Source organism: Aplidium turbinatum, chromosome 12 (assembly GCF_918807975.1).
Source record: "Aplidium turbinatum chromosome 12, kaAplTurb1.1, whole genome shotgun sequence".
NCBI classification, from domain to species: Eukaryota; Metazoa; Chordata; class Ascidiacea; order Aplousobranchia; family Polyclinidae; genus Aplidium; species Aplidium turbinatum.
Genome location: NC_137483.1, coordinates 7,759,549 through 7,780,199, shown reverse-complemented (window position 1 = coordinate 7,780,199; position 20,651 = coordinate 7,759,549). Strand labels below are relative to the sequence as shown.

At 38.7% G+C, this 20,651-nt stretch overlaps 1 protein-coding gene across 1 annotated transcript; it reads left to right on the top strand.

The window, feature by feature from the left end:
* The first annotated feature begins 319 nt into the window (after positions 1–319).
* On the top strand, positions 320–16,590 carry LOC145781155 (ATP-dependent RNA helicase DDX54-like). Its single transcript, XM_082592922.1, has 18 exons — positions 320–498; positions 2,161–2,329; positions 3,425–3,495; positions 3,709–3,897; positions 4,117–4,304; positions 4,628–4,811; positions 5,224–5,355; positions 5,885–6,095; positions 10,384–10,518; positions 11,281–11,404; positions 12,097–12,194; positions 12,619–12,692; positions 12,809–12,942; positions 13,138–13,204; positions 13,802–13,932; positions 14,282–14,363; positions 15,003–15,231; positions 16,320–16,590. The coding sequence occupies exons 1-18, from the start codon at positions 496–498 to the stop codon at positions 16,535–16,537; spliced, it is 2,439 nt and encodes an 812-aa protein (XP_082449048.1). The 5' UTR covers positions 320–495; the 3' UTR covers positions 16,538–16,590.
* Positions 16,591–20,651: the final 4,061 nt, after the last annotated feature.

Genomic DNA, 20,651 nt, shown 5'->3' with positions numbered 1-20,651 from the left:
AGAAATACAAATTCATTTAGTGAACTTTTCTGCAGCTTTTCAATAGCTTGTAAATTTGTTAGTCGGTTGCATAGCTTACGGTACTAGCCTATAAGTTATATTTTTCAAAAAATACCCACAAAATATTTCTGGGAAGCAGTTGCCCCCTGGTTACACCCTTGATCACCAGCATATTATTCAAAGAATTTTTTACCTTAGCGAATTGTAATGCTTTAAATTAGCTACCTTACCTAACCAACTTAACAGAGTAATTCAGGATTATGGCTCAAACTGTATCTTATAAAAAAATTGCAGTATCACGTTTTTTTGTTTAGTAGGTTATTAATTATACTGCATAGGTAAGTGACTTATCAGAACAGTGAACAATTCAGAAAATTTTTGTTTTCACTGATTGTGCAATTTTTTTTTCAATACATATATAACTAAAGAGTCTCAATCATTAAACAGAAGAGTTCATACCTCAAATTACCTTGTACCACTAAGTGGGAAGAAGTAATGGTAAGTCTAACTTTACTACCCATAGACAAATGCTAACATTTTTTGATTTCTACATTTTCTTAACAAAAGTTATTTTTGTTTTGCTCAAATTAGCTTTTGATTTTGTTTGCGGATTGCAGGTAATGGTTTCACAGTTTTCAAGGAAGTCCAATTTTTAGACCACCTATTACAATCACACAGCGAAATTATATGTGTTCTTGTGCGAATAGTAAAACTCCATTTTTTTGCTTTTAGATTATACCTATATTAGTACTATATATATTAAATCAAATATAGTTATTACTATTTAAACCCTTGACAGCCTGTTTCACCTAAAGGAGGATTATCAGAAGGTCCTTATTCAAAAAGAATCTCATTGAATAACGACCTACTGATGATCCTCCTTTAAGGTGAAACAGGCTGTTTACTATCAAGGGTTTAGATCAGGGTGGTCCAAGACTGCGAACATGAAGGGCCACATTAGGGTCTGAGAAAAACTTCACGGGCCGCATAGTGAGAAATGATGAAATGAACGCGTTGCTGAAAGTAGAAATGTTGTTAAATAAAAACTTAACTAGGTTGCGATTTTGAACTTCTTTTCTATACATTTTGATCTGTTTTAGCTGCATTCTTACTGTTCGCAGGCTGTTAACAGTAACAAGTCTTGTCGCTGACAAAGACTGTTCTGATCGATCTAATGTTTTGCTGCATGCCTAATTCACTTTTTAATCTTTGCTTGCAACTCAAAAAGTGATTTTCAGCTAGTAAAAAAGATACGGTACATAACACGTCAACAAATTAGCAAACCAAAGCAATTTATTGTTTTTTGCTTTTGCATATAGTGTCGATCTCTGGTTTAAATTTAGTGGTCGACAGACGTAAGCACTAAGCAGGCATCCAGGGTTTCATCAGCCATTCTGTTCTGTGTGTCGCTTTTTAATCGCTTCATAACGGAGAAAGTGTCTTCATAACAGAGAAAGTGCTAGCAACAAAAGCAAAATATCAACGCACGTTTGTGTCATCACAAACCGACATTGTTCCCACATAGTTCCCTATTGACCCGATTATGCGCGAATTGATTAGGGTGTGGCGAATGTAATGTGTTTATAAAACGTAGGTGTATTTTTAAACCTTGGATTTAGCAATGATAATTCCGGCATGCACAAAGTGTTCGCGGGCCGCACAAAAGCTTCGCGCGGGCTGCATGCGGCCCGCGTGCCAGGGATTATACCACCCTGGTTTGGAAAGTAGTAACCATCTTTGATTTAATTCGCTTTGCTTTTTGCTTGGCATTGAGCACTTTTTGTAGTATTAATAGTTTTCATTGTTTATAGTATATATATAAAATATTATATTTTTTTCGCGGTAGTGCTTCCACTGCAAGATGTTCATGTGTTACTAAATTTAGTTAAATTAATGTATATATAGTCAATTAATTAAATTTTATGGTAGCTTATTTGATTTGACCTTTGAAGCAAACACTGTTTTGTTTACAATCAAGTAAATAGTATGAAATCAATCACATCGTAAATTACTTTTAGTAAAACCAGTCTTATGATACCTACAGCTTATGAATTCAAATAAAATGTTTATGCATTTATGTATTTTAAGACTAGACATTCAAGTAACTGACAAAACTGCAGCCACTCAAAAAATTGATAATAATATTATGTGTTCACTTAGGATGATGATTCTTCCGCGTTGACTTCAGACAAACCTGAATCACAAAACATAAATGATTTGATCTCCATCATCGATCATGGCTACAAATCAGAAGGAGAACTTGATACCAGGCAGCTTGTTCTTGAAATGAATCGTAAGAAAAGAAAATCGGGTGGATTCCAGTCAATGGGTGGGTAAATGCAGAACATACATATTTCTTACCTCATTATTATTTTGTTTTACTGCCACAATCTATCAAATAGAACAATTCCACCATATTCCATGCTGTTTAGGCTACTGAATTGGGCCTGGTTGGGGTATGATTTTAAATGTAACATCATTGCTTAATTTTTTCATATTCACTGTTATTTTTTTCTTCAGATATTAGCTGATGCTTATGTAAATGTATTTTTGGATGTGTGAATTCTAAATCGTTGAGGTTCACCGTAGCTACCTAGAAATGCTGCCTGATTTGTTTCATTCTGCAGGCTTTTACAAATTGTGTCAAATTTTTGCTCCCAAAATATTGTCTACAAATCGTATTGTTATATGATATGTATATAATTGCTGCCTTTCTCAGCTTTTACCATGCCAGGCTTAAAAAATAAGGCATATTGTTCCGGAAATATTCAGTCTGTGTGAAAATTTTTTAAGTTGCATTTATTCATTTTTTACTCCGTCTTCAAGGCTGGGTTTTTTTTTCGCAGAGACTTTTCGGTCATTTGTCAGAAATGACTTGAAAAATTTCGACTATTTTATATTTATTTTGGTCACATATAGGCTAGTCAATTGACTATATATTTCTTAGGATATTTTGTTAAAAAATCGGTCAATGGCCGATAAATGACCGAAAAAAAAACCCAGGCTTCAAGGCATATCAGCTGTTACCTACATCTATATCATTACCACTTAAAAATGACAGTCTAATGTTTAGAAAATTCCAATCAGACGGCAACAGTTATAAAAATTTTTAAAAAATGTGATAAATCTGATCTTCGGCTAATGGTTAATCATTGCTGTTCTATTTGATAAGTGTCATATTGCTGTGTTAGTGTATCAACTATTAAGCTTTTCATTTAGTCTTGGTACCAGCTAGTCTCAAAATATGTTTTATGTTGTAAACTAAACTTTTATTTCCAGTTGTTTTATGCTGAATGCTTGTAACTATATAAATCACTGCTCATACTCATTTCCTAAATCCTGACGTAAATAGTCACAGCATTTCATGGAAAAATTTATATTCATTTTACTTAAGAAACTTTTGCTTAACAATTGTAACTCTCAGGCCTCACACATGCTGTCTTCAAAGGAGTCATGAAGAAAGGTTACAAAGTTCCTACACCAATTCAAAGGAAGGTTAGATTGTTATTCTGATTGCAAACCTTTTGATGATTCTTTTTTGCAAGGATCAATTATATAAAACCTAGTTACTTCATCTGAGAATTGTTTCAGCTATGATTGTACCACACATTTCTTCCATACTTTTATTGAAACTTGTTTCATTTTGCTTATAAAGTTAGAAGCCACATCAAACTTAGTTTTAAAACTAACACATTTATGGTATGTCAGTGCATTCCTTTGGTGATGAAAGACAAAGATGTGGTTGCTATGGCAAGAACAGGAAGCGGAAAAACTGCTGCATTTCTCATTCCCTTGCTCGAAAAACTTCAAACTCGACAAAGCATGACCGGCGCAAGAGCATTGTTGCTATCCCCAACTCGAGAGTTGGCTTTTCAAACTTTGAAATTTCTTAAAGAGGTAAGTTATGTAGAAGTGGCGTACGTATAACCTTTCTTGTGAAAAGCAGAAGTATTGTTTGTTTTTTTCAATAAAGAGTTAACGACGCTGTAAGGAAATAAAGATGGTACATTACTACACCATCTGGAAACAGATCTATATACTGACTTACTGACTTTTGTTTAAGGTTGTCAAATATAGTGTTACATACAATTTAAAGTATCTCGTTTATGTGTACAGTTAGGTCGTTATACAAATTTGCGAACTGCTTGCATACTTGGAGGCGACAGAATGGATGATCAGTTTTCAGCCCTGCACGAAAATCCAGATATCATCATTGCTACTCCTGGTCGGCTTATGCATGTCTTGGTTGAAATGGAGTTAAGACTGAAAGCCATTCAATATGTTGTCTTTGATGAAGCCGACAGGTTGTTAACTTATTCATGTTTTGTGATTTTCAACAACCAGTTGTGAAGGTATATTGGCAAACTTTGGGCATTGAAAAAACATAGGAAAACTGCATTCGCGCTTGGTCAATTGCATTCTGCTATAGCCTATGTCGTTTTTATAGATTTAAATATAATTTTAAATTTTCTCATATTGGTTATATTTTTGTAACCTTTATTGATTGATTCACAATGATCTAGTATAATTTTAGGAAACACTTAGATTGTAACATTACATGATATTCAACGCATTCTCTGTGATACTATTTTTTGATCTTCTCAATGTAGTTTTTATTTTGATGCAGATTGTTTGAGCTTGGTTTTCAAGAGCAGCTTCTTGAGATACTGAGGCGACTTCCGGAGGATCGACAGACTCTCCTGTTCTCAGCTACTCTTCCCCGACAGCTTGTAGAGTTTGCAAAGGCTGGTTTAAGTGATCCAACCTTGGTGCGGTTGGACGTTGACTCAAAGCTCAGTGATCAGCTAAAGGTGGGGGCAAGAGAGCATAGCTACGTGCTTTTGAACGAAGTTAATTTGGCGTAATTGACTTAGTCGATAGCAATAGGTCTGGGTTGCTTCGTTTCATTTTGTGATTTTGCAGCAGCAAATACGAAGCATATTAGAAAAGTATCATTTTTTATGTTCTCCAGATTATAATTGCTTGTTAGTTCAGACTTGATATTGTTTTACTATGAACAATTGAACATGGAACAGTGGTTTTCAACACTTGGAACATAAATGTTTCTTTTCCGGCACTTATGACCAATCATTATGCTCGTCATGTAGAATCGTGGCCCGTGGGCAATATTTTCTTGCCCTGTATCTAGCAAGAGAAGTTGTAAAATCGAGTTAATTGAACACGGCGACTTTCAATAGCGATCTTCATATTATTTACTTTTAGTTGGCTTTCCTCCATGTCCGCCACGAGGATAAACTGGCAGCCCTGCTCCATCTGCTTCGTAACGTTTGCAAGGAAACTGATCAGAGCGTTGTCTTCGTGGCAACGATGCACCACGTCGAGTACATCAAAGAGGTCTGTAACGTGGTCGCCTTGATTGTTCAATGAAGTTCGTTGTTATCGAGGGTTTGATTTAAGTGAAATTTTACTTTAAAAAGTGAGTGATCTTTGTGAGGTAATAGTGAGAGAAAAAGTAAGGAACTGTTGCAGATAGGTGGATAAATTAATGACGGTAAGAAATAACTTTCACAGATCTACAACGTCCATGACTGGCACAGCGAATGGAAACTGAGGTAGCAGGTTTTCGAATCAAGTCGATGACGCGGTTCAAATAACTTCAACCAGTATTGCTTCAATGCCATCGTGTTTGAATGACCAAGTCTCGAGTCATTCCGGTTCAATTCATTGCGTCACCATGTCATTGGAGGAAAAAGTTATGAGATCTCTCGTCATTCGGGCACAATGCCATACGTATCGCGTCAGTCAAGCCGCGTCATAATACCGTGGACCGCAGCTTGTTTTTTGTTGTTTTGAAAATGCGTCGGGCCAACAAATTTTTTACCACGTTAAACCGGGCAACGTTTCACCACATCTTAAATTACAGATTCTTTCTGTTTGCGGCATGGAATGTTCCCACGTGTACAGCAGCCTTGACCAAACGGCGCGGAAAATTAACATAAGAAAGTTTCAAGAGAAGCAGACCAACATCCTACTCGTTACTGATGTGGCTGCGAGAGGCCTCGACATACCGATGTTGGATAATGTGATTAATTTCACTTTTCCTTCAAAATCAAAGCTCTTTGTGCATAGAGTTGGTAAGCTATATCGTTATCTATTATTGCGATAAATTTGTGCATTTTAATTTAAACAATAAATACTATTAATACTACTAAAAAGTGCTCAGTGCCAAGCAAAATACCAAGCAGAGCGAATTACATCAAAATTAGTTACTACCATCATCTTCCATTTTGCTTCAAAGAAGCCTGGTCTTTATCCCGAAACATCAGCGTCGAGTTCACTCAAAACCTTAACTGCCTGTTTCACCTCAATAGGATCATCAGAAGGAACTGAAAAAAATGCCAAAATATTGAACCGGTAATACTTGAGGTGATAATATTCCACACCTTTTCAAGTATCACCGATTTAGTATTTAACCACTGAGCTAACGGGGCGGACTATTGAGATTGAAATCGATTCTGACATCTTTCAGCATCTACTGTGTATAAACACACGCGGCATTTTTATGACAGTGTTTTTACTGTAGGAGTACTTAGGTATTTCAGGCATAAAAACTAAACTTTCAACAATTGATCGACTTTGTTACCATATTTGCGTCAGTGGTTCAAAGTCTGTGTGGAAGATGTAAGATTATATGTCTCAATTTGAGGTTAAAGATTTTTCCACCGTTTCATTTCCAAAATCTGGAAACCTTAAACCTATCAGTATCTAAGCTAAAAGAAACAAAGGCCGTCCTCAGCGCGAAATGTAATTTGGAATAGTTCCTGGAACTTTTAATGTCGCTGTCACGATTTCTTTCTATCTCTTACCAGGAAAAAGACTTGGAAAGATTCAATGACGTAGTTTAATGGGTTATAACCGAAAAGCAGTCAAATGTCGAATAATTCTACTAGTGGAATGATAATCTAACTTCTTGAAGGACTTTAACGAACGGCTTCTCAAATAACTCTAATTTCTGCATCAACTACCAATCCACAACTCATAGCACAACTCTCATAACCAACACAATAATAATCATAATAATAAATCATAATCAACATCACACAAACTACACCACTATTTATAGTTGGTTGTTCAGTCCAGTAACTTCGAGAAGGTTACGTAATGTTGCGTCACACGAACTCATCGTTCAGTCACGTAGCATTGAAATGTAAACAACAGAAGTCTCTAGAAGGTCACGTAGGGAAAATGATTCCAGAAAACACATTTTACATAATACAGATTTCGTAATCAGAGGTTACTTCAGGTCATAACCGACAATAACACATCGCTCAAAATTCCACAACCAAAACAACACGCTCGTTGAAGACACAAAGCAAGCCATCGCGAGGCATTGCACCTTGATTGTGACATACGCCCCCCCTTAGAATATTGTTGCAAACAATATAACAACACAATCAATACAAAACACACCACAAAACAATTAATTACTCAATAATCAATTCTCATAAGTCCATCGTTGCATGATCTACCAACGATAGCTTTTCTCAAAACAATAGTCACGTTTTCTGCGAAAGTTCCAACGTCCTCAGCAACTTCAGTGCATCGGCGAGCGAGATGACCCATCTTCCTACATCGGAAACACCTCCTCTCCGGACAGTCCTTGGCCAGATGACCTTCTTTATGACAATTGTAGCAAGCCTTTTCATCAAAAGGGCAGCTCCTGGCTATGTGTCCAATCTCCCCACATCGGTAGCAGTGGTTGTCACGGCAACGTCTGTTTTCCGAATGTCCGCCGTCAGCAACGCACTCCCTGGCGAAGTGTCCGCGTCTACCGCATCTATAGCAAACTCCAAATGGTCGTCGCCTGCCTCTTCTCCACGGTTCTTCGCGCTCATTGTATCCATGATCGTGAGATCGTTGCTGATTATCTGCAGAACAATCTCGAGCAAAGTGACCATTCTTGCCACAAGAATAACAAGTAACTTCAGAATTTCTCTCAATAACATTTCCGATTATAAGATCAACTAAAGAGTTTTGTAAACATAACGCTTTCACAGTCCCACTACAATACGGGGTTTCGATATATATCTTCGCTAACGGTCCTTGGATTGAAGTGTTATTTATCTTTATCACATGGCCAGTTTTTCCCGTTAACTGACTGTCTTTAACCAAATCTTTCCTCACCATTATACCCGTAGAACCAGAATCACGTAAAACTTTTACCTTTTTGTCTCCAACTTTTCCATCCACTACTGGCAGGTGATCTTCAGGTATTATTTTTCCGCAAGCATCTTCATCCGGTTTCTCCTCGTCAAGCTTGGGTTCAGGAATCATTAACGCACAACCGCATCGATAAACGTCCGTGTCTTTATCTTTTCCAGACTGATTAGGTAAGGAAAACGACTTATCCTTGCATTCCTTCGCTTCGTGTCCTTGCCTATTGCAACGATTGCACCACTTCCTCGATTCCTGATGATTTCTATTAGTCTTTCTCCAGCAGTTAACAGACTTATGACCTAAGCCATTACAATTAAAACAACGTACTTCTCTTGGAACAGCACCTCCTTTAAAATTATTTGTTTGCTCCTCGTCATTATCGCATGACAACGTTTTTTCAGTCGACAACTTCTCATCATGAGCAACTAAGTACTGTTCTGCCACACTGGCTATTTCTTCTAGAGTCTTTGGACTTCTTTCCATTAAATAAACAGACAGATCTTTTGAACATGAATCTGTGAATTGTTCCTTAACTATAAGGTTTGCCAATCCGTCCAATGATTGTTCGGCCCCCGAAAGTTCAAACCATTTTAACAAAAGGTTTCTTAAACGTTCAATAAATTGACCTGGGCTTTCGTGCCGTTCAGGCTTTGCCTCACGGAATCTTTGACGGTATCCATGCTCGGTAAAATTGTATCGCTTTAACAGAGCTAACTTCAATCTGTCGTAATTCATGGCTTCTTCTTGTGAAAGTCTTGAATATACATCAAGAGCTTGTCCCGATAATAACATGCTTAGCTGGGTAGCCCACGTTGACTTCTCCAATTTGGCTATTGTAGCATATCTTTCAAATCTTAACAAATAACTATCCAACTCATCTTTTTCTTCAACAAATGATGGCAAATCTGGACGTCTAACTTGCGCCACAATAACATCTCGAGCATTATCATTAGTAGAATTAGATCGCTCACCAATGTCCAGCTTTTGTCTTTCTAATTCAAGTTTTAACTTTTCCAATTCATATTGCGCTCTTCTTTCTTCAGCTTCTGCTTCGCGTTGCGCTTGTTTCTCTTCAGCTTCTCGTTGAGCTTGTTTTTCTTCAGCTTCGCCCTGCGCTTGTTTCTCTTCAGCTTCTCGTTGAGCTTGTTTTTCTTCAGCTTCGCGCTGCGCCCGCTTCTCCTCTGCTTCAGCTTCAAGTTGTGCTCGCTTTTCCTCAGCTTCAAGTTGTGCAGCTTCAGCCTCACGCTGTGCTCGTTTTTCTTCAGCTTCAAGTTCTGCTTTCCTTATTTCACGAGCAGCTCTTCTATCTTCTCTTTCGTCAGCTTCTCGCTGAGCTTTTTGGGCCATTATCTTGTGATACTCTTCCATCACAAACTGAGACTTTTCATTGTCACTCAGCCCCATTCGTTCAGCCATGCTCCGTAAGTCTTCAATCATCTCATGTTTGACAGTATCCGCCATCTTGACATTAATTTATTATTCTTTCAATAAATCTTTCGGTGTTCTTCGGTTTTTCTTTTTCGGTTATAATTCCCGGACGAGCCCCCAGAATGTCACGATTTCTTTCTATCTCTTACCAGGAAAAAGACTTGGAAAGATTCAATGACGTAGTTTAATGGGTTATAACCGAAAAGCAGTCAAATGTCGAATAATTCTACTAGTGGAATGATAATCTAACTTCTTGAAGGACTTTAACGAACGGCTTCTCAAATAACTCTAATTTCTGCATCAACTACCAATCCACAACTCATAGCACAACTCTCATAACCAACACAATAATAATCATAATAATAAATCATAATCAACATCACACAAACTACACCACTATTTATAGTTGGTTGTTCAGTCCAGTAACTTCGAGAAGGTTACGTAATGTTGCGTCACACGAACTCATCGTTCAGTCACGTAGCATTGAAATGTAAACAACAGAAGTCTCTAGAAGGTCACGTAGGGAAAATGATTCCAGAAAACACATTTTACATAATACAGATTTCGTAATCAGAGGTTACTTCAGGTCATAACCGACAATAACACATCGCTCAAAATTCCACAACCAAAACAACACGCTCGTTGAAGATACAAAGCAAGCCATCGCGAGGCATTGCACCTTGATTGTGACAGTCGCACTAGAGACATGAATACGATCACTGCTCCTCTTTCATCATGCTGCTTGTTTATTTAATATCAATCGACCACATTGTTCAGGGCGAGTTGCGCGTGCGGGGAGGACTGGGACAGCTTATTCATTGGTTTGTCCCGATGAGGTCCCATACGTCATTGATCTTCATCTCTTTCTTGGCCGACCTTTGAACTTTGCAGTCCCGGATCGAAGTTATAAAAGTAAGCATGCCTCTCTCGTTGTCTTTGCATTGTTGACATGTAGATTGTCGATTGATATCAATCATGAGATTATCTTGTTTTCTTTTTACGTGGTAGAGTAATCCTGTTTGGCAGTACTAAGCTTTACCATGTAGGGATACAAGATGTAGAGGTTGTTGCGATGTTGAATGATTTAACTATGAAACTTGATTTATGAGAAAGGATTTGTTACTTTGCATAAGTTTTGTTGGCTTAGTTGGCTTAGTTCACGGAGAAGCTGATACCCCATTGCATGTTAATATTGCTGCAATGGCCACTTGCCTCTCCAATATAATCCGATGTGTTTGAGAACCCTTCTACATCGAGGAAAGGTGGAACGGACAGTTACGGCACACACAGTTGCGATGTACAAAGCTATGCATGAACATATTGAAAATTAATGATATAAGTCCAAAGTAAAAAGCTTGTGTGACTACAAAATTCATCTTGTCAAAAGCTACCACGAGCATGAAAGAAGCTCCTTTTTTATTGGTATGCAAATGAAGGAAACCTCCAGCCAGTAAAATCCCTTTGCATTGATTCAACGCCCGCAGATGTGATTCAACATCTACAACTATTAATACACATGTAAAAAAGATGGATTTTACGAGCTGTTAATTTACGAAAAACATCGTTTGTTTTGTATATCAGCTTTCCACTTGGCATATTTTTGAATCTATTCGTGATCTGCTATTATTAGCCATCTATAAAAAATTGTTGTTTTAACATTCCCTGTCCATCCAGGCTGGGACAACGTGTATGGTAAGGTGTCCCGCATCGTACTTGACGAGGAACAGGCCACCTTGCAACCTCACTCGAAGAACTCCGACTTAGAGGCTTTGCGTAAAGTGTCGGAGAACGCGTTCAAGTAAGACACAAACTAGATCGGTACATAAAATTTTTGAAAATGGAATACTAGAATGTATAAACTTTGAGACTTTGATAAATTGTCAGGTATGGAATATGATCGTAAGTGAAGAATGCGCAGTAAAATAGTTGGCAAGTTATCATTTTTCAACAATCCGTAAAGACGAGCGTGATACCGCTAGTTGCATTTTCATCATTCTGGAACTGCTTCGGTGTGTTAGCGATCTTATATTCTTGATATCTTGTATTAGTATTCTTGTAGCCGTATTCGATTCAACTCTTTGTTATCTAAACTTGTCATCACTGTAGTGAGCAAGCACACGGTCAGGTTTTGTTACGTCTAGACAGGGCATCAAGCCTAAGACACTAAGGAGGGACCTGGGGTTTTAACCCCTAGTCAAGGTAGTTAATACGAGAAAGAGTAATGGTAATAACTTACATCCTGTATGACAGGGCTGGCTACCCTTCATGTAGTGCGGGCAGGTTTAAAATAAACTTCATTTCCACCCGCCGGTCATCGACCTTTGGCGGGTTAAAGCAAAAAAGAGAGCGAATGTAATTGTATCAAACTTATGCGCCGTTTTCCTTCTGTGCGGTAACAAGCGTGTCGGCTGCCGGTAGCGAGCATCGGACCCGTGTTTGCTCCACCGATGCTTCATGGTATTCCCTTACACGAACTTTACGTTGTTGCAGGCAATACTTACGTTCTCGGCCAGGTGCTGCCTCCGAGTCTATCAAACGAGCGAAGGAAATCCTTCAAGACACGCCGATTGGTGTTCATCCATTGTATGGTTAGTATGAGGCATGCATGGTGAACTGCACTACTTATCACCACTATCGTGACAGCTACACGGCACCGTGTGCCTTTGTAATTTCATTTAAAGATTAGTATATTTCATGGTTATTTCATTACTTTCAATAGCCCTAGTTCCTAAGGTTTTCGTAGGTCCAGTAAGTGTTCTGTGTATTTGTTAGTTTTATCCTCCATTTCCCACTGCAGTAAGTGGATTCGTCTCGTGCATTTCCTGTCGAATTTGTCAGCTAATGTTTTAACCACTTGTTAATGTGTTATAATATAACACGCTTCGCTGCATCAAGCACTGTTTTTCAAAATTCTGGCTGTTGTAACATTCAGTTATCTGAAGAGCACAAGAAGCAACACAACGAATTGTTTTATCTCGTTTCCCACTGATTAGGTTCTTAAATACATTTCAGAAAATCGAATGGACAACGCCGAGAAGGCCCGCTTGGAGTTGGTCACTGCCGTGAAGAATTATAAACCATCTTCGGTAAGTGGATCCTATTCTATTATCCTAATGACTCAATGCTTGGACCATTTTGTTTTCGAAAAATGTTTCCACGTGTTTTCATATTCGATGTCACTTTGCCCTTGTTATTCCTGCAGACAATTTTTGAAATCGGAGTCACGACCAAGTCCACCAGCGCGGTGGTAATGAAGCAAACTAGACAACAAAATGAAAGATTCGTTCACAATTTCAAAGAAAAAATGAAGAAGCGAAAAGAAGAATCAAGCAAAACGTAAGACCACCAACATTATCTCTGTCGAGTCAAAACAATTCAAGTTTGCAATAGAAGACGCTTGGATATATTTTCATACACTTAACACAGCTTGGATCAGAGCGGTTGTTGAAGTCTTCACGGTGGCTGTATGATGGATGAGTAAAAACGTAATATATTATTGTTGCTTACAATTTCTCCACGTTATATTAACAGGCTTTCATCTTCAACATCCTCTGAACCAGCGGCTAAAGTCGAAGAAAGCAGCGACGCAGATCTTAAGGTAAAGTTATCAACAAGGTTTTGCAGCAAATACAACAAACGTGTCCGTGTGTGTTGGACAAACAATAATTGAATTATTCCTGAAGTCACGGAAATATGTCTAAAAATATGTGCATTTTTAAAAGTCACCGCAGAAACGTAGAAGGTTTTCTCAAGTTACGTTTGTCATGACCTCGTATGCCTTGAAGGTTGCAGCGGGTTGCTGAATTATGTTGAACAATCCCGATTGTTTCAGTCAGTGTCTGACAGCTGTGCCAATCGGGCCACCTCAACTATATGTAAGCTGCTTTCACAACGTAGCTAAACCTTTTCAACTCCGACAACGTAGTCTGCAGTGCTGACATATGACATAGGCGGATTGCTGACACGAGGCATTCTTGGTCGCTGCTTTGTCCGTCTTGTTTATCCGGTCGGAAAGCGGCGATCGCAAGAGACCAAGGTATATCTGATCATTTTGATCAATGAGAGCATTGGCATCGCGGTTTTGACGTCGGACTGTTTCCTTCGGAGGGAAGGTCCATATGGAATTTTGGAATAAACAGTATTTTTTTAACCATTGTGGGAAGCTATTATTTTATCCAGTTATCTTTATGTTTAGAAAACTTTTCATACAATTGTTCAATCATCGAAATCAACGAAGCCCTTCAAGAAGAAAGGAGAAAATGTTTCTTTTAAAGATGAAAACTTTTACATCAATTACCGTCCAACAGACGACCACACAGAGCGCGGGTGATTATATGCGTTGTTGCAGATGTGCACGTGGGCTTATCAGTTCCTTAGAAATACTTTAATAACTTCAATTGTGTTTCTGAGACTTTAAAAGAGTTGAGTTGACATGCACCGGGAGTGGAATATGATGTAAACTTTCCTTAAATAGTGACAGGCATGTCCTAACCACAATACGACTACAGTTGCACTAAAGGTAACAAATAATCGACATCAGGTTTTGTGATTTTATGGAGAGCGACTTTACTGCGATGACCGACTAGGTCAAACTTATTAGGTTGCTGATATGCAGACCAGGCTAAAGAGCATGTACCGACATGAACAAATGTATAACAAGGTTTGTGCTTTTCAGTTTGAGTTTATCATCCCAACAAAACTTCTCCAAGGAAGCATCAAATGTCGCGTTAGATCTAATGGGAGACGAGAATGGCCAGGTAACGCAATGTTTTGTATGAAACAGTAGGAAAGTGAGTTTGCAGCAGAAATGTGAAACCTACTGTACTGTAGAGTTATGACAGTGAAGAGTAAACTCCATTATTTGCTATTAAATAGTTGTATTTTTTAATTTTGCTGATATTGTTCTTTCGAGAAGTCCTCCAGTGTGTCATCTTAAAGCCAGCTCTTTTTAATCATACGGCCCTTTCTAGCTTGCAGCAAACTTTGTGAGGGCACCTTCACTTGGATAACAGCATGTTTTTTGGTATCTTCACTGTCCAGCTTTAACGTAAATAAAATGTTATATATTATACTTTATTGCACATTGAACTGAATGTGGGCGACGGGCGTGGGTCAATACTGTAATACCACGCTAGGTCTAGGTATATCACCTGAGTGACGATATTATTTGCTTAGGTTCCGAAGGTGATTTATCTGTCTCTCGATAAGACACTTAATCACGTACTTGAGAATGGATACAAAGTGACTTTCTTGTTCGTTCTGCCACCTGTTCGATCTACACAACTTTATTAGATTAGTGCCTTAATGTAATGATCCATAAACAGTTAAACACGCATGGGCGGCCTAGATACGTCAAGTAAGTTGAACGTGCTGGTATCGGTTGTTATTTCTTGCAGATGAGGAAGATGAACGTGCAGAAGAAGGTCTGGGATCGCAAACGGAAGCGGTTTGTGAACGAACAGGACTCTGATAAGTTCGGAGCGAAGAAGAAGATACGAACGGAGAGTGGAGCCCTCATCAACGCCACTTACAAGAAGAATATTTACGACGAATGGAAGAAGAAATCCAAGCAAGACGAACGGGATGAAGATGATGAAGCCGATGGAATCAGCAAAGCTTGGAGAGGTGAGAAAGCCCAACTGATCCTGAATCTTCGATCGATGCTTCTTAAACTGTACGTCCTTCAAATTTCTTACAGCATCGGGTGAAATTGACTTGAGTTACCCGGCAATGGAGGGGGGGGGTGTGTTTAGTGGCTGATGCAGAAAAACAACTTACTCGTGTATTTCTCAATACGTCAGAAAAAGCAATTTTTCTGTCTACAAATATTTCAACATTCACATTCCTTGAGCTACCACGTTGGTTGAAACTTCATATTTATTTCGTCATCATTCAGATTAGGCTTTGTTTGTGACCGATTGATTTCTTGGAACAATAATAATCATGCTTTTATTTGCGCCCATTGCGATAACGTACAGTACACTGCGATCACAGATGCGATACAACAGACGACAGGAAGCTGCGAAGTGACATATAGTCTTCGAATCAGCTGCTCCCCTTATTTTGGCTTGCCATTAAGTGTCTTTGCCGAGGCACAGCCGCGTGCTCTGGAGCGGTGTCGAACCCACGTCCTTTTGAACGTCGCGCAGACGCTCTCACCACTCGGTTACGCAGCCGACTATTATCTATCCCTTGTCTCCATCTCATCCTCATCACCGCATCTTTCTCTCCGACCTTGTCTGCCTCATTCTTCACCTTTTTTTTCGTATTTGAAATCGATTAAAAGGAAATGTTATGCAAACCTCTTAGCAATTTTTGGCGAAACCCGCAAAATTGTTTCTTGTATTTGTTGCCCAGCACACAAGCGATTTCCATAAGAACCTAATTGTGAACTGATAATTTTTTATGGGATATCCCTAATGATTTTTTCAAACAGTTTGCAAATACTGTCATATTAACCGATTTCATGCAAAAAAAGTACGGTGTTATCATTGTGCAACATAGGTTGTGGGGATGTGGGCCAGTAAAAGAATTCTATTTTGCGTGCAATATATGGCATGGTTGAACTTGTTAGAAAAACAATGCTTTTGATTATCACATTTGCGCCATTTCTAAGTCTATATTATTTGAAAGTGCGATCTTGTTTGCTGAGGTTTTGGCAAAGCTAAGGGGCAAACGCTCCCTGTACCATAATCACTTTATCCCTTTTTCAGGTCAGAAAAAGTTTGGAAGAAAGAAAAATCAAAAATCTAATGTGAAGAGTGAACTCAAGAGGCCGGAGCAGATATTAAGGAACAGAAAAGTAAAGGAGGAAAAGTTCAAAAAAGAGCAGAATCGCAAAGAAGCGCGTGGAAAACAAAATAAGCGTCCAAAGCCAGCAAAACGAGGGAAGAAAAGCGGAAAGAAGAATCAATTAAAAAAACGACGATAATGTTTTCGTATTTCAGTCAATAAAAGATGTTTTTTGGTGAAAAGTTTCAGTGATGTGAAACGTGAGAAAGTGAGTTCGTCAATTCAAAATTTAACTGCCAATGCGACCCTCAGCTCGACCCTTCCTATGGTGGCAACAGGCTAACGATCCAAAGGTCCTAGGTTCGATTCCCTCCCAACGCAATAGGCTAACGATCGGAGGTTCAATCCCTTTCCAACGCGACAGACTAACGATCTAAAGGTCCTCGGTTCGATTTCCTTCTAACGCAACAGGCCAACGATCCGAAGGTCCTCGGTTCGATTCCCTTCCAACGCAACAGGCTAACGATCCGAAGGTCCTCGGTTCGATTCCCTTCCAACGCAACAGGCCAACGATCCGAAGGTCCTCGGTTCGATTCCCTTCCAACGCAACAGGCCAACGATCCGAAGGTCCTCGGTTTGATTCCCTTCCAACGCAACAGACTAACAATCCGAAGATCCTCGGTTTGATTCCCTTCCAACGCAACAGACTAACATTCGTTTCCCAAATAAAGCGACGAGACAACCATACAAAGTCTCTCGATCCCTATTCAACACGACGAGTTTCGGATGCTAATATATAGGCTACCACCCAGACAGCAAATCATTCGTTTTTTTTACATTAATTCAACGTCTGCAGACGACTGATTTGCTTGCTGGGATAGGTTCGATTCTTTTTCAGACAAAATATGGCTGTCCTTTTTTTGTCAGACATGATGTTGATCTAATCTTGCAGAGTTTTACAAACAACATTTATTCATTTGCACATCACACACAAGGATTGGATTAACTCTAAAACAACAGATTAACTATCGATTGGTTTATAATTCAAAGTATTTTGCAATATACAGTACAATAAAATCAAGTTTCAGATGCTACAATTTGCTCTGGTAAGACAATGCTTAGCTGAAGAAATGCAACATTGTAAAAGTTTTATAGTGCAACAGTCTTGTAAAATTACTTGCAATAACAATAAACTTGTGTAGCCCAAATGTGTAGGCACAAAGGCCAACTCACCTCCCAGGCTTCCACTATCGGTACAGTATCATACTCCTGTGTTTTTCAATTTTTTTACTCAAAATGCAATTATTAAAACAATTACCCCTCTTCAGTCTTCAACTCGTTGGTTAGTTATTTAATATTCTGCAGGCTAAAGTAGCACCGCGTTCATTAGTTAACACAGATTTGAGAAAACCAGTCTGCTACAAATTAATCGGAAAACTTTGAAGATTTTGCAGTTCGTCCCTTTTAAAGGTTAGCCCTTTGAGACGGTAAGATATCACAATTGGCTCCAAACAGAAAACCATAATAATGTAGCCATCGACCCTTTTCGCAGCAACTTGCGATCGATTAAAAATGGGCTTACCTCGGAACAGTGGAGATTAAAAAAATTTTAAATGCAGTCATCACAGTTGAAAAATGTTGCCATCCAAAAAACCTTACATTCTACAATTTACACAGTGGCCAAGTCACAATTAAGCGACAAATCCAATTTACGCACAATGCGGAGTCTCAATGGCAAGAAAGAATACGTTTAAAGTGCACAATAATATGTACAATTGTACAAGTAGCCTACGTTGTATATAATGTACAGTAGAATTAGCTCATATCGACGTTTCAACGGGAAGAAAAAAAGTGTTGATATAGACGAATTAATATTAGTTCTTAAATTCCGGTTTTACTTTGATGTTGTTAAAATCAGCAATGCCGATAAATTTCGCTTCGGAAAACAACGCAAGCAAGATCGCGAAAAACAATGGTACCGGTAGTTGTATTTACACTTACCTAATATGCATGTATTGTAGACTATTTCCGGAACAATACGGCGTCACCGGAGTATTTAGTGCATCACCTCCATTCTCTTATTATAGATCAACATGTCGTTTTATTGTTTCTATTGCAGACGAGCTCTATGTCTGAAAAATCTTGCTTTTAGCTGCGAACGACGCTCTATAAGTGTAACAACGTCACTAACTTGTAAGTGAGCTTATGTCTCGAAGTGAAAAAACGACAACTGTCACTGTGAATAAACAAAATGCGCTGGTGGAAGTGTCGATATAGGCGAACTGACGATATAGCAGAAGTCGATATGGGGAACTCGAAAGTGTGTAAAATATTTCGTTGGTCCCAACATTCCAACAGGACCAACGAAAAAGCGACGATATAGGAGAACAGTCGATATAGACCAGTTCTACTGTACAAACTGACGACACGAATCATTTGAGCGTATAAGAAAAACGATAAAAAGTAACAATAAAATTGCACATTGACTTTCTGAGAAGCCTTGTAGAGGGCAATTCTACATAGATTGCACAACACCAAGAAAAATCCCTTGCATACAACGTACAAAAGCGACAGCTTTAATCACAGTTGTGGAGTTGGGCCGTTTCAGTCATTTATCTCCATTTGCTGGCAAAGACCTGGATATTATCATGAAGTATGAGGGTCGAGAGACATTCAGTTGTTTGCAGTGACGCTTCATTTTTCAAAAACACCCAGTTCCACAAATGGAAGGAAAGATACTTCACCTACTAACTATATCTACAACCTTGTACAGTTGATATGAGTACACAAAATCGAGAAGTGCAGCAAGTTTAAGTGTTGGCGATTGAGTAAGTGCACTAACACTGCAACAAATAGTTTCTCGTATGTATGCCGAATCAGGCTACCTATAAGCACAAGGTTGTAACGTGGAAACAGCTGCAACACGATTGTGCAGAACAAGTTGTGCATATTCCAAGAGATTTTATGATTACAAAGAAACAAAGTAGACACAGAATTGAAGTGAAAGGCAGATGGACAATTATGACGACAAACCAAAAGATAAAATTCGCTGGACAAGTTCTAAAACGTTCGCTAGATCAGCTACATCTATTGGTCGTTGAAGGTATGGTGGAAGGATCATGCAAGGGAAAGACTAGGAAAAGATGTAAAACTATGGGCTGACTCATCAAGTGAAGAAGTAAAAAGAGAGGAAGATGGTGAATTGTGGAAAGAGTTGACAGCCAACCTTCAGTTCGGAGATGGCACATGATGATAACTGCACATGACATTTCAAATAAAAGCAGTCCAAAAAACGATTTAATTGAACATATACAGTGCGAAAGTTGTCAACTCAAAGCGTGACGAAAGGCATGTAAACGATTCAAAATCTCAAAGCAAGAAGCACAAGCAATAAAAAGCCCCGACTAATAAACGCATCTTATGCTGGCAGGAAATATAAACGTGCAAAGACAGGGAAAGCATTTTTTGTATTTCGCCAAATCAAAATAATATAACCTGTGAACTGGTGCGATAGCACGTGGAATGACCTCTGAAATGGAAACCTTATGGCGGCCAACGTTCAAAAAGGGAGTGCATGGAAAGCCGCCAAAATGCCGGATCAAAATTTATCCAACCCTTGCAAACTGGACTACTGCAATGCGGGGAATAAAGGAAGGAAAAACGTACACAAACTAACTGACCAAAGCAGCTGCGTATGCGCATCTAACCCATGGCACGGTTTAGCCGGAAACCGATTTGGAAGCATTGATTCCAAACCAAGTGAACATAATTTCAGGATCAATAGAAGAGTGACCTGCTTCTAACAACGGAATTTTGCGATGCAGATGAATGGGCTAAAAAAAGCATTGTTTAAATCAATTAGAACAGCTAACACCGTAAAAAATCGACAAAAATAACCATGAAAAGAACTCACATCACGAGACTTTCAAGGTGGTGATTGTTCAGTTAGTTGCATTTCTTATTTTTGTTGAATCAACGACACCTAACGTCACAGCGACTAATCTCACTGAATAGGCAAGACAATCATCTTGGAACGAGGAAATGATTGGCCACAAGTGATTGGTCGGTTATTTTCCAACATCATGGGAAAGTTAACAATACATGTTTTCAAAGTGGATTTCCACGAAAAGACGTGGTTTAAAAGTGAACCAATTTATAAAACTCTAAACACAACTTTTTAAATCATGACATTTCACTAATTTCCAAAACAGAAACATGAGTGAGACAAAATTGAAACAAAGTGATTTTAAAAATAAAAAAAAATATTAACGCCTTGATTAATTGACGGGTACAAAAGGACCTCACGCATGCAA

Excerpts from the sequence above, each read along its gene's own strand:
- LOC145781155 (XM_082592922.1), top strand. Across the intron at positions 11,405-12,096 it reads GTGTCGGAGAACGCGTTCAA|GCAATACTTACGTTCTCGGC; the intron begins GTAAGACACAAA and ends ACGTTGTTGCAG. Across the intron at positions 14,364-15,002 it reads TGGGAGACGAGAATGGCCAG|ATGAGGAAGATGAACGTGCA; the intron begins GTAACGCAATGT and ends TATTTCTTGCAG.